General features: G+C 36.2%; 2 protein-coding genes across 2 annotated transcripts; both read right to left on the bottom strand.

Moving 5' to 3' along the window:
• Positions 1-327: 327 nt before the first annotated feature.
• LOC107721729 (integrin beta-1-like) lies at positions 328-8,724 on the bottom strand. Its single transcript, XM_016529888.1, has 16 exons — positions 8,666-8,724; positions 8,153-8,219; positions 7,771-7,856; positions 7,457-7,661; positions 5,829-5,999; positions 5,511-5,746; positions 4,852-5,007; positions 4,671-4,766; positions 4,433-4,522; positions 3,765-3,905; positions 2,510-2,712; positions 2,192-2,430; positions 1,783-2,005; positions 1,438-1,670; positions 907-1,073; positions 328-786 (listed from the first exon to the last, which is right to left on the bottom strand). The coding sequence occupies exons 2-16, from the start codon at positions 8,217-8,219 to the stop codon at positions 721-723; spliced, it is 2,379 nt and encodes a 792-aa protein (XP_016385374.1). The 5' UTR covers positions 8,666-8,724; the 3' UTR covers positions 328-720.
• A 4,622-nt stretch (positions 8,725-13,346) lies between these two features.
• LOC107721760 (WD repeat-containing protein 31-like) lies at positions 13,347-14,400 on the bottom strand. Its single transcript, XM_016529921.1, has 4 exons — positions 14,303-14,400; positions 13,970-14,114; positions 13,787-13,887; positions 13,347-13,669 (listed from the first exon to the last, which is right to left on the bottom strand). The coding sequence occupies exons 2-4, from the start codon at positions 14,052-14,054 to the stop codon at positions 13,586-13,588; spliced, it is 270 nt and encodes an 89-aa protein (XP_016385407.1). The 5' UTR covers positions 14,055-14,114; positions 14,303-14,400; the 3' UTR covers positions 13,347-13,585.
• Positions 14,401-15,202: the final 802 nt, after the last annotated feature.

The raw sequence follows: 15,202 nt of genomic DNA, 5'->3' as shown, positions 1-15,202 counted from the left end.
CTAATATGTAGATTTTGGGTGCTAATATACCTTTACGGTACTTATATGCACCCTTTAGGAGTAAATTAGTTTTAAAAACTCTTGTACATTTTTTTCGTGTGTAGTTATCATGTTGACAAAATAGAATTTCAGCAGATATATACATTCACAGTTTCACATTCATAAAACATTGATGACTCATCTTACACCAGACAGATTTTTGTCCAATCAAATGCTCTCTAGAATGAGAACGCCCCTCCCCCAAATACAAACAGTCACTGACTAGCATGGCGAAAAAAATGTCACCCACACAATGAGACTATCAATACTGTATTTAATAAACCCGACACTGTTTTATTGGCTTTATAGAACGTTTTCAAAAATAATAATCATTGGTGAATCTTGTTGTGACTTCTTGTGCTCTGGAAAACCATAATCTCGCGGGAAATGAGGAGTTTAATATTTACATATAAACATTACAAAATAGAGAAATATAATCAAGCAATGGGAAACTAGCTTACAAATCAGTTCTCAACTGGGAGGTTGGGACCCAAAATTTAAAAGGGAGTATAAAACTGTTGTTGACAAGTGGGTATAAGTGGGTATTTTGGTCCAAAGTCAAAATCGGTTCTAGATTACTTTAAATACAGTTTATGATACTATATTAGGTCACCGATGTAAAATCTGGGCGATGAAGCAAAGAACATCTGAACCACTGCTGTAAGCCATCCTGAAGATCCATCAATTTCCCTCATATTTGGGGTTCACCACAGTTGTCACAGCACCCTTGTAGATGGGGTTGTCACCCTAAACAGAACAGTAGGTATTATTATCCCAGTATTTTTCTCATAGCATGTTCAGTATGAACCCCTTAAAATGTATTTATTTGCAATATTAAAAAAGAAATATTAATAAAGAGGTGCATACTGTGTCCCATCTGGCATTCATCTTCTCTTTCTCGAACTTGGCGAACTCTCTGCGGTCATGAATAATCATGAGCAGCTTCCAGATGAGCAGAAGTGCTAAACCAATCAGAACGATTCCTGAGACCACACCCGCTACGATGGGGATGATGTCAGGGCCAGAGGGACACTCTGTGAACACAGGCACAAAGCATTATGGGAAAAAAGGTAAAACTTGTAAACTAGTTATCAATAGCTATGAAATAAGAGAGTCGGCAAGAAACAGAAGTTGCAGTCGTCTTTTTCCACTATTGTGATGTATATCCGAGTCTCAAACAAGAAAAAATGTAGGGTGGGACTTGATTTTATCCATTGGGAATTGATTGGATAATTTTTCGTTTGCTAATTGCTGCAATTTCACGAAAGTGACACGTGAATTCAAATAGTAAAATCAATCAGATTTACTTTAAAAGTTAAGAGTCCAGTACTCATACAGTATTTGTATTTAATATTTTAAAAAGAATTGTACTTGGTAACATTTGCCCATCATTTTTACCCTTTTTTTCAGCCACAAGGACATCAGTGTTGTCATCGTTCTTGGTATCGTAGGTGAAGAAGAACCAGCAGTCATCAACGTCGCGCTCTTTGCAGAGATTGATGTAGGGCTGGTCATTGGGCTGAGGAAGTTCCTCCTTAGTCTTCACTGCTGTTAGATTGAAGGATCTGCAGTCGATCTCACATGTATATTTCTTGCTACCTGTGCCAAATTGTTGGCACTCAACACAGTCCCTTTAAGCAAAAAGTTATTCAGATACAAAACTGACTACAAGCCAGTAGTTCAACTTACTGGGTTATCCATGTTAGCCTAACCTCATTAGCAAATGCTCCGCCAATAACTCACTTGTGTTTTGTGCAAATTATTGGGCAGGTTGGGCAGATTTCACAGGTTGGACCCTCAAATCTTTGGTCGGTACATTTACACACGCCGCATTCGCAGATGCCCCGACCGTTACAGATCTGTTTGTTACTGGCCAGACAGGTGGAGGTGTCCAAAGGGCATTCGCAAGCACTTCCTTTGTAGTTGGCGTCACAGATACACTTTTTGCACTCGCATCGACCATGACCTGTGGGGAAAAGAATGCCTTAATAATAAATATGTCCTAATTCACTGCAAAAAATTAATTTCTTGCTCAGTATTTTTGCCTTGTTTTCCAGTACAAATATCTAAACAGCAGAATTCATTCACAACAATAAAATCTGTGAGAAAAATACAGCAAAAGACAGAAGTGCAAATTCTCAATGGGTTGTACCTCCGCAGAGGTTGTTGTTGGAGCGGTCACAGCTGAAGTTGTCACACTCGCAGAACTTTCCGCTGTATATCTCCTCTGGGTTGTCTCTTTTCTTACACTCACACGTTCCACAGACACATTCTCCATTGTTGCTGCAGACGTCCGTCCCGTTATCCACGCGGCAGTTCGCGTCCAGATCATCTGTCAGGAACTCATCTTGGCTGCACTCACATAATCTGCCTAGCCGGCCTTCATTACACCTGATATGAGAGATAACATTGAATCAGAATGATCGTCAAATGATCTGCATTTGCATATGAGATTAACCGCCTCTCACACCTGCATACTCCACACTCCTGAGTGCCATGGCCACCGCTACACTCCGGACTGTTCGGGATTCCGTCTTTATGACACTCACATTCGCAGATGAAGTTGAGGACGATCTCCACCTCCTCAGTGAAGCCCTGTGGCTTGATCTTTACAGTCTCTGATTTATTTTTAGACGGACAGCCTGTAGCCGTGATTTCTATATCAAACGTCACCTATGAGGCACAACACATTGTTTTGAATGCTAAGGCCTCGTGCACATTACAAATAAGGAGCTCTTTGTACACATTTAGAGATTCACTAAACAGTCGTGTACTGTAAAAACAGTTGGAATTTTTACAGAAAAAGCTTTTAAACACTACAATAAAAATGTATTGTTTGATTGCAAGCCATCTTACCATATACAGTGAAAAACAGAAAATGGTTTAACATCACACTATATGTAATTTTACCATAAAATACTTTTAAATGTATGGTTTTTGCAAGTAAAGACTATGAATTACCATATAATTTATGGTAAAAAAAACAGGACTAAAAAAAAGGGACATTTCCAGAAGTCCCTGCGTGGCACATCAACACATATGATTATATTTTATATAATTTAGTTTATTGTCACTTTTGTTAGCAGTAATGTACCGTATATTAGGATGTTTTGTGTTACAGTTCATGTTTATTTGTTTATTTCATTATTTTATTGTCATGTGCACTCCAAACCCTAATAAGTTATCAGAACTCTGTTACATTACAAAAATTTTATGTTGTAAAATGTACAGGCACAAATATGCCATCTCATATTTAAAACATTGTCACATTATTTTTATGGTGAATTTCTGGCAATCACAGCTGCCAATTTTTACCATACATTTAACCTATTTTTCTAGAATGTGCCACTTTAGGATGCAGTATTTCATCTAAAAACCTGCGTCTTATACACCATCAGTTTATCAGCACTGAAATAGTGCAACATGGAGATTGCCTAGCATAACTAGTTGGAACTAGTTATTAGAACTAGTTTTCCCCCCCAACAACTTGCTCTCCTCTCCCAGTCTTTCCTTTTGCAATTTCATTGGGTGTTGCTCAGTGCTGCTACAGTCTGAACTGGTATGTGTCTTAAATGTATGCAAACTAGAATATCATTGGTGAATGGCAATGAGCTGGAATTTTGCTACCATATGATAACTTGTGCACTAAGCTTAAGCTACAGCTAGCAAAATGGAGTCACTCTACAGACAAGTTCAGATGGCATTTATTGCATTCACTCTCTCACCTCATCCCCAATAGAGATGTTGGAGCACTTTCGACCATTTTCTCCTTTTTCACTCACTCCATTCTTGCAGTGGGAGATGTAGGAGATGGACACACCAGCAGGTAGCTTGCTGTTCTCCAGAATGACCTCTGAGGACAAAGACTGACGACACAATTAAACAAAGAGTGTTAATTAAAGGGATAGTTCACTCAAATTCTGTCATCATTTATTCGCCCTCATGGCGTTTTAAACCTGTATGGCTTTCTTTATTGTGTGGGACACAAAAGAAGATATTTGGAAATTCAGTACTTCAAAATATCTTCTTTTTTGTTTCACAGAAGGAGGAAGATTTGGAATGACATGACATGAGGGTGAGTAAATGATGACAGAATTTTCATTTTTAGGTGCACTGTGCCTTTAAACTTCTAATTTTACTGGTTGCAGGACTGTTGATCTGACTAAGCAATACGCCTCTTACCCTTTTTCTGATCATTCAAATGGATTGAGTACATATTTAAGATTATAAACAACCCTTATGCGTGGGAACGGGCTGTAAAGTAAAATCTTTTGCAAGCAAGAAAAGAGAAACAGTGGTTTTGGTTTCACTTCCTTTTAACTCTAAAAGGAACTAGAGTTGACCACAGCCAACCATTACTGACAGAGATATTTGATGCATAACTTGAACTCACATTATATGCATCAATGATGAGCTGGATGACATTGGAAGAGTTGGTAGACAGTGTCCCCACTGCTGATTTAGGGATTAGAGCAGACAGTTCCTATTGCACACACACACACACACACACATATATGCATTATGAGTCAATACAGACTACAATCTGAGTTAAACCAGATGCTTATATTATGAGATGATGAACATGATGTTGTTGCAATGTGGAGAAGATATAATATACGCATTGCACACACCTGATAAAGATCCCGGAATTGCTCTGTCACAGCAAAGATGGTCTGAATGTTGTTGTCACTCAGTGTGTCTACCAGCTGAGAGATGGTGGGGTAGTCCTGTAAAAAAACAACTGAAATGAAAGACACACTCTGACATTTCTATCTATCTACATATCTATCTATCTATAAAACTCATACTTACAAAGTAGTTGCTCATGGTGTACATATTATTCTCAAGATGGCATTTCCCGTCATTTGGACGAACGATGCCACCTAGTTTTCCATCTCCAGCAAAATGGAATCCAGCATCCGTGGAGAACACAAGGAGGCGAGTGACATTCCTCCAGCCGATCACTTCCTGAGATACAATCAAAACACAGCTAACAGAACACAGCTTCATGCTGCTCCCTAGGACTCAATGAGAATATTGATTGTGTTTCTGATTTTACAAAGGCTCAGTCACACTACATGGTTAGTGTTTGATAATTAACTCATAACCCTCAGGCTACAGTTAGAATTAATTTATGAAGATGGTGATGAAGTAATTTCCTGTTTACATTAACTGAAACTTTGTGTACAGCTTCTGAAATTCTAAATTTGAAGCTTTTACTATTAAAAAAACTATTTTATTGGAATAAAAGGAAAGTCGATGTGGATCAATAGCTATGAAATAAGAGAGTCGGCAAGAAACAGAAGTTGCAGTCATCTTTTTCCACTATTGTGATGTATATCCGAGTCTCAAACAAGAAAAAATGTAGGGTGGGACTTGATTTTATCCATTGGGAATTGATTGGATAATTTTCGTTGACATGACTTTGCCCGTAGTTCTCTGGCATTTATGGAATGTTCAGCTCGACTCACCGTGCAGACCACAACTTGCATGATTGCATCAAATCCTGCCTCGGGAGAGTCCAGGTTTCCAGAGGTTTTCTGCTGGCTGACTTCTTGGGAGAACAATGCACCGTCATCTGTCAAGTTCAGGACGTTTTTGTAGCTGAAGGGCGCTGAGCAGTCATTTGGAAAACATGGGTTCTTCAGATACTTCGGTGTCATCAGAATGAAAGGCATAACCAGTTTCTCCAAGAATGAACCAAAACCTGCAAGCGAGAGTTAGCAGATCATTTAACAGCTTTAAAGAGTGTAGGGTGGTGTGAATGTGAGCATGCATGTCCTCCTAACCTATCCGCAGGTCTTTCGTGATGTGCTTCATCGCCCTGGCAAGTTCGGTTCCCAGGTTCTTGACATTCTCAAGATTACTCCGCATGGAGTCGCTGAGATCCATCAGGAAGTACAGATCGATGGGATAATCTTCTGCCCTCTTGAACGTGAGAGGAAACTTCTGAGATTCACCTGCAGTGTGAAAAGACAAGAGACAAAAAGAAATATGCTACGACCAGTTTTCTAAACTTATATTTTAGGTGATAAGACTCCCATTTCTATGTTTACTAATAAAGTAATAGTTAACTTAATAGTAAATCAATAAAAAATCTGTCATCATTGACTCACCCACATGCCCTTGCAGACCTTTGACTTTTTTTTTTTGGCTTGTGCAATACATTACAAATCTTCTTAAGTCATATAATAGCTTTGTTTGAGGAACAGAAATTTGAATCATTAAGTCACAGATAATCTTCCCGTCCAGTGACAGTCGCTGCCACATCGAGTCAGTCGGTGGGTGAACTTGAGAACCGAATCAATCCCATTCGTGCATTGTAAAAAAAAAATGCTGAGGTTGCCGGAATTTTACTGTAAAAAATACGGTAGCAACGTTTTAGGTTTTACGGTTTTAACTTAAATTTACAGTTAAATACCGTAATTTCATTAACTGATATAATGTTAATATACCAACCTATTGAAGTACTGAAATCTGTTTTGTACCTTTGTAATACACTGATAACTACCAAATGCAGGTGGTGATGAGAAAGTCACATGATGAACCAAAGCCCATCACAAGCAGCTTTTAAATAATAACATATATAGAAGGTGCACAGTGTCATTCACCCAGACCCTAAACACCATCATGGTAACACACATGACACTGAAATAATGAAATAAACATTAATTTAACAACATTAGGTGTAACACACAACCCAAATATACAAAACTGATAAGAAAAAAACTAAGAAACATAGTTATTTAAACAAAAAAACATCAAATTTGAAATGGAATGGGAATTCTGGGAATGTCAGTTACTTTCTCATCACCACCTGCATTTGGTGGTTATCAGTGTATTACAAAGGTACAAAACAGATTTCAGTACTTCAATAGGTTGGTATATTAACATTATATCAGTTAATGAAATACGGTATTTAACTGTAAATGTAAGTTAAAACCGAAAAACCTAAAATGCTGCTACCTTATTTTTTACGGTAAAATCCCGGCAACCACAGCTGCCGTTTTTTTACCGTAAATTTTACGGAATTTTTTTTTACAGTGTACTAGACATTCAGACTGGCTCAGTGAAAAGATTCGACTCAAACGAATGATTTGTTCATTAGTGAGAAGTTGGTTTTTTTTGCGAATAGAGTGCATGCCATTTTCTTTTACAAATCTTACGTGTGGATTTAGAAGATTTGTAATATGACGCAATGAGTCATATGGTACACATTTATAGTACGTTTATGGTAATTATGTTCTTCAGAAACACTCCTGTGGTCCACTAAAGAAATCATACAGGTTTGGAACAACATAAGGTTGAGTAAATGATGAAATGTCGTTTTGAATGAACTTGTCCGGATTCATATCTCACAGCACATTTTGAGACACATCCAGTGATGTTTTTGTGGTTCACAGACGGGGTCCAGTACCTGATCGGAGGTGCAGGGTGAGTTTCTGTGGCTGAATCTGGGTGATCTCATCAGGCCTCAGATTCTGTTCCCCGTCAATTTTACGGTTTGTGACGGTTTTGTTCTTGTCAATGGTGACTATTCCTCGAGGGTTTTCTATGCCAAGTGCAGTGCAACCAGCCTTTTCCAGAGACTCCTTGTCATCACAGCGTGAAGGTTTGAAATCCTGTTAAGATGCAAGCAGACACTTGCTAAGCACACATGTACCGGTAAGACTCGGATCATCTTCCAGAGTCACGAGAAGACGATCAAATGTTGAAGACAAAATAACTTACAGGAACTTTGCACCATGCACACTGTGGCCCAATCTGAATACACTCTCCACATGTTTTGGCATTTGCAGAAATGCATATATTGCTGTCTGAACGCAAAACACATATACACTGCAAATTTAGAAGGCAAGATCTAACATTGTACAATGTTACACCAGATTCAAATCATCATTTCCCAGTGACTAAAGCATTATGAAAAGAAAAGCCAACAAGTAGATCTTTTGCAGAATAACATAAGAGGGTATTTTTTAATGTTTTTTCTTTGTATTTATGATGAAGCAGTTCACTTATTCATACAAAAAACTCATAAACCTAAACATTGAAAGAATGCCCCCTAAGGCACTAGAAAGTAGTCGTGTTGTTGGCGATAAATGACTTGTATTACCTGTTTTTGCTCTGACATGAGAGACAAATCCTAGTAGAGCTGATATTAACACCACCTTCATATCCATCTAAATGCAGAAGAACATAAATTTTACAGAAACACATCAGGCAGGGAGAGAGAGCAATCACTTACAAATACACAAAATCCTTGTCTGATACTTACATAAACTGTATACTGTGAATGACTGTTCACTATATTTTTTTAAAATGTGTGTTAATAATCGACTCTTTTGTATAAGAAATATAATACTCTTTGCATCAAAAGTAGATTGCCATTAAAAAAGGAAGGGCACACAGGAGTGTCTCTGACTCAGAACAATGAAAGAGACAGTTTATCATTGACTTTGATAACAAATAAGATATTGAAAAAGAAACAGCATATACTGTATATATATATACTTAGTATATATATTACACAATATTAACTTACACAATCTATGACTAGTGAAATGTCATGAGATTTCATGGTCATTTTAAGTGAAAATATAAAAGTGAAAAAAGCTTAGTTACTCACCTTAACACATGCTCCTAAGGCTCCTCCTAGAATTGTATCTTTATGAAGTAAATGTTTATATGCTCAACTTTCCCTGATGTCTTGTGTTACACTCCAGGTCACAGTACACCTTAACAGTCCTGTAGGCATATGAAGAATATTTCTGAAACAGCGCACAAAACAAAATAACAGTGGTTGTACTGAGTGTGTGTGAGATGTGTGAGCAGGTCTTGCTCAGTAGTTCAGACTGCAATAGCAGCAGCAGTCTCACACCTCAACTCCAGGTCACAGTACACCTTAACAGTCCTGTAGGCATATGAAGAATATTTCTGAAACAGCGCACAAAACAAAATAACAGTGGTTGTACTGAGTGTGTGTGAGATGTGTGAGCAGGTCTTGCTCAGTAGTTCAGACTGCAATAGCAGCAGCAGTCTCACACCTCACACGCACGCACACACACACACACACACACACACAGGAAACACAAACAGAAGGATTGTAGGTTTGGGGCGGGACATGTCAGAGTGAGGCTCCTCCTCCAGAACAGACTCACATTAGAGAAAAAAAAGAAAAAGATTTGACTCCCATCAGACATAAAAAAGTCAAAATAATTTGAATAACTAATTAGAATTTTATATATATAGTATTCTAATTTGTTGAGATAGTGAGTTGGTGGGTTTTTGTTAAATGTGAGCCAAAATCATCACAATTAAAAGAACCAAAGACTTAAACTACTTCAGTCTGTGTGCATTGAATTTATTTAATACACGAGTTTCACAATTTGAGTTGAATTACTGAAATAAATGAACTTTTCCACGACATTCTAATTTATTGAGATGCACCTGTGTATATATATATATTATTTACTATGAAGTATTTACACATATATATAGATGGATCAAAAGATCTAATCGCATGAACCACAGGTATAGGAGTGTATATTTCAGAAATGTCAAAATCAATCAAATTGTGCAGAAATGTCAAAAAGATTAACATCTAATTTATCAATATATTCTGAAGAAACAATTGCCATTATAATGGGTTTAACAGAGGAGGAAATAAGACTTCAGCATCAGTATTAATAATAATATTTGACCAGAAATCACCCATAGAAGATTTAATGAATGAAATATTTGTGCTCGTGTATCGTATTCAAAGGACAGGAGTGGCAGTCGGACTCTGTTGGGCACCATAAAGGGATTTCTGGAAATGAAGCTGAGGATGATCTAGCAAAGAAGGCTTTAAAAAGGAATGAAGTGGAAACATGCTTAGTTTCATTAATGTGTGATGCTCACAAACTATCAGCCATTTTAACTGAAAGGTGATGGATGCAATGCTAATGTTGTCCACTAGAGGAACCTGCAGGATAAGATATCTTGATAAAAACAATTATAAATGAATGATAAATAAAAGCTCAAAACCAGTTTATTTGTAGAATTGTGGTGCACTGCTAATATAATTTTATATAATTAGTTACAAAGTAATCACTTATAGATCATTAAATGTTATAACCTTTATATATCCCAATAACACTGAAAACAGATTTGTCAAGTTTTGCAGACCATTTAAAATTAAAATACTATTTTATTTGCTTCTCTTAAGATAATCTATCAAATTTCTATAAAGACTCAGTCTTAGTGTTGTGTATGTATAACACATTCTCATGAGCAAGCTCTCATGTAACCTATTACCAGCTTGGAAACACATGGAGCCCTAGAATTATTTGATTTATGTTTTCTAATATGTTGTTTTAATAATGACAATTTGTTCTGTGTAGTATACACACAGTTTTACAATAATATGACACAAATATATGATCAAAATCCTAAAAGGCTAGGCTAAAATAACATGCAAGCACAGCACAGCAATCAACATCTGCTTGTTGACTTACGACATCCTGACACACAGTTCTCAGTTTAAATGTCTAATGTGAGTCTACATACACCACAGATCTCCTGATCACATCTTTTGACAGGAAAAAAAAGGGCAGTATGTTTACAGTACAGGGCAGTCACACGCTCCGCCTGCATTATTAACGTCACAGATACACTTTTTGCACTCGCGTTGACCATGACCTGTGGGGAAAAGAATGCCTCAGTAATAAATGTGTCTTAATTCACTAAAAAAAATTAAATAAATTCTTACTGAGTATTTTTGTCTTGTTTTCCAGTAAAAATATAAAAACTATTCTTAAAGGGATAGTTCACCCAAAAATGAAAGTTCTGTCATTAATTACTCACCCTCAAATTGTTCCAATCCCCTAAGACTTTTGTTCATCCTCATAACACAACTGAAGATATTTTAAATCTCCATATTATGATATAAAGACCTTACATTCAATTATAAACAGTGTTGGGGAAAGTTACTTTTAAAAGCAATGCATTACAATATTGCGTAGTAACATCTTCTGATTTCTCTCAACATGGGGACAGGAGAGCTGTCAATCAATAAATTGGGGAAAAAAAGTAACTTGCATTACTTATTTGAAAAAGTAACTCAGATATGATCTTATAAATTAAAAAGTAATGTGTTACTTTACTAGTTACTTGAAAAAAGTAATTGATTACGTAACTTGCGTTATAAAGCATGCCGACTCATAAACAGACACAGATAACAATGCAGTTCAGTGTTTTGGGTTGTTTATTTTAATAAATAACTCCTAGAAACAAAAGATAGCGGGCATGATGCAAAAACGAAAAAGGCACTTTAAAATGCAAAGTATGTAACATGATTAAGCTTTTAAAAGCTTTAGAGATTAAAAAAAAGAAAAAGAAATAATCTTTCTTTAACACTGATCTTTACCAACAATAATCTGAGCAGTTAAGTCTCATTTATGAACAAAGATGTTACAAAGGGATCAATTAAAATACAAAAACAAATGTGAAGTCCACATCTGGAAAATAGTTCATGCACAGTAGACGTAAATATTTGGCATCAGTGATAGAGAAATTCAGGACCTGAGTTTTCATTTCCTCATTCTTCAAACAAATCTAAAACCTGAAGATCTTTTCATATGACTTCACACTTATGTTTTCAATTATAATAATAATAATAATAAAAAGTTGATTGTTCCATTCACAGACAATGATGAAAATGTCCCTCTAACATCTTTCAAACAACTCTGATGTTGCCAAGTCAAAGGCATTTAAATCAAACACTTGATAGATGTTGTACATTTTTTGTGTGACGTAATTAAAAAGATACTAAATCTGTCCATTTTAGATTGATTAAAATCATCAATGTGCACAATAGAAGGTCACTAAACCACCTGACTCGCAGACCAAAGAAAGGCGAGGTGAGCACACAGATCCATAGTCACACAGACCTAAACATTATAATATGGTCTCAAATCATCCAAAATTCTGCAGACGTCATAAGCATCTACATGAAAAGCACCATGTGTACAAACAGCAGTGGTCCGCTACAGCTACCTACTATACCAGTGACAGGACACTCCATCCACAGGTTCAGAAAGTTTCCTGTACCATCATAAGACACAAACTGACTCTAATGATCAACCAGTTACTGGACTGAAGCAGGTGGGTCCGGTAATTGTGCCTCGTCTTTTTGGATAACATTCTTAATGCATACTTGACCACATCTTACCTACAAAACCCGTCATCTAACCCAACAAGATCAGTTTTAACATTCAGGAAAAACAAGGCAGATCTGTGGCTAAAAATCAAAACTGAACATTGAAATTATTGTCCAAGATTGCATAAACATTTTTTTTTTTTTTAAACTCAAGTTTATACATACTGTACAGTTCCAAAACAATGCATAGAAACACAGGTTAATAGATTAAACAGAACAGTGGCAAATGCACAGCCAAAAGGTGATTAAAAAAAAAAACACGCACACAAAAAAAGAAAATAAACAAAGTGAACTTCAACTCTTCCATTCCTCTTGAATTGTTCTGCATTCAGTGTTGCTGGACACATTCGTCCATTACTTGCCCTCATATTTAGGGTTGACCACCGTTGTCACAGCACTCTTGTAAATGGGGTTCTCACCCTGGAGATCAACATGAAGAGAGGATAATTAGATCAACCTTTAATATAACTACACAATTGCCAGGTTAAGACACTTCACAGCAAATGCAGTAAAAAAAAAAAAAAAAAAAAAAAAAAAAAAAATTGTATACAAAACCCAGCAAGCAGTACAAAAGGCAATATTTTTGTAATATTAATTGCACTCTTTAAAAGATTAGTTCATCCAGAAATGAAAATGTACTCATCTTCAGGCCATCTAAGATGTAGATGAGTTTGTCTCTTCAATAGAACCGAGATATTTAGTATTACATCACTTGCTTCATCAGAACAGATTTGGAGAAATTTGCAATGAATGGGTGCCGTCAGATTGAGAGTTCAAACAGCTGATAAAAAGACTCCAGTCCATCAACATTAAGGCATTTTAACTTTAAACCATTGCTTTTAACCAAAATATGAGTCCTTAAGCAATTATATTGCTTCCTCCAGAAAAAGTCCATCCCCTAATATCCCCTCACATCAAAATCAACCAACATATTTGTTTAGAATTGTGTTGGACTGTTTTTGCTTATAAACACTGCTTTGTCTGTGCATATTTCTCTCCTGATTTAAATGAGACAATTTTTTCACTGCTGAAATAAAAAAAATTCTTAATGTTGGATTGGTTTCTTACAAACACGCAGCTTTTCACTTCACAAGATGTTATGTGATGGACTGGAGTGGTGTGGATTATTGTGATGTCTTTATCAGCTGTTTGAACTCTCATTCTGACCCCATTCACTCACTGCAGAGGATCGGTGAGCAAATGATATAATGCTATTTTTCTCCACATCTGCTCTGATGTAGATATCATTTACACAATCACTCAGCTTATTTGTTTAGCAAATATTTCCAGAGAAATGCATCTCTGTAAACAATAACCATTCTCCAACATAATGGATCATATGACATATCAGGAAACTTCTGACCTGATCGTTTTGTCTTCTGAGGTTTGGACAATAGATGTGCTTCCTGGTACCCAGCACACATGGGTCACCTGAAACGGAGGGCAACGGGACAAGACACGAATCATATTCAGTGACCAAAAAGAATTTTAACCCATACACAAGAATAGTAGAACATAAAGTAAATTTCTGAATACAGCCTTTCTAACCAGGTTGCGTGAGATGGTGTGTTTTTGCAGACATTCTCCCGACTCAATGTCCCAGAGGCGCATGGAGTTATCACGAGAGCCCGTGCACAGCTTTGAGCCATCTACGAATGAATAAAACCACATGAAAGAATTGTGTTTGAGATTTTGTGGTCACTGAGTGTTTTTCTTTGAGGGTTTGTTCACCTGGGCTTACCGCTACCCCGTTAACTACAAGCTCATGGCCACAAAACTCCTGGACGGGTTCTGTATCTCGACCCAGATCCCACATCAGCACCGTCTTATCACGGGACGCACTGAAGATCAAGGAACTTCCTTTAAAACAGCATAACTAAAGGAAAACAGAGAGATTTGTATACACAAAGTACATAAAAAACACTTGCATGATCTCCATGTGTGCAAAATAATTAAGCAATCTTTGTTTTATTCATTTTTGCTCCCCCAATGAAAACTGTTCCAAAATAAGTCAAAGCTTTTTTTGTTGAATCAAATTAGAGGCACTAACTGTAGTTTTAATACCTTTGTAATCTCTCTGCTGTGGCCCTGGAAAGATTTACACCGTTTTCCAGCTCTCCATTCATAGACAACAACAGCCTGACCGGAAAAAAACAACAATGACGATAGCATATTAAAATCCACATAATGTAAATCAATGAACAAGATATTATGACGATTATTACCTGTTGATTTAAAGCCTACAATGTGGAGTGTGTAATTTCTGTGCCAATAGTGGCGCAAAACTGAACTGCAAAAATAACTAGATTTTTACATGCTTGATGTTATCATTTTGTACGAGCATTGCTATGTGGTTTCTAAGATGTGGATTTTAGCATGTGCAGTTGCTATGATGTTCCGTGTGTTTGCAGCAGTCAAAACTAGAGTTTCAATGACAGTCACAATGTAAATATAAAAAAAAATGTATTTGACCACAGAATGTTGTTTTTGACCAGAATCAAATATTCTACAGATTTAAAAATTTGTTTAAATAACAGCAATAAAGCACCACTAATAACACTTTACAAACATACAGAAGCCCACTGAGACTACAAAAACTAACATTTCATTTATGTATTGATAAGTAGAGTTTACAGTGAGATTACAGTTCTCTTTCACTAGTGTTTTTGAGTTTAATTTTATACAATTAAATTATTAATAAATATTTGAATTAGTATTTATTTCTAGTTTTCATTTTAAGTTTGGTTTAAGTTTTATTTTTTTATGTGCTTCGTCTTTTTTTACTTAGTTTTTAATACAGATTTTATTTTGCTTTCATTTATTTTTATTTATTATTATTAATTTGAGTAATTTTAGTACGTCAACTTAAACGTATGAGTTGAGACAACAAATAACTTCTCATTTTCACTGACGTTTTTCAACTAATATTTATACTTTATTTTAATTAACAAAACGACTTTTAAT

This window comes from Sinocyclocheilus rhinocerous, unplaced genomic scaffold, assembly GCF_001515625.1.
Source record: "Sinocyclocheilus rhinocerous isolate Xijiao unplaced genomic scaffold, SAMN03320098_v1.1 scaffold1112, whole genome shotgun sequence".
In the NCBI taxonomy this organism is placed as follows: domain Eukaryota; kingdom Metazoa; phylum Chordata; class Actinopteri; order Cypriniformes; family Cyprinidae; genus Sinocyclocheilus; species Sinocyclocheilus rhinocerous.
Note: the sequence above shows the minus strand (reverse complement) of the source record. Positions and strands in the feature narration are given on the sequence as shown.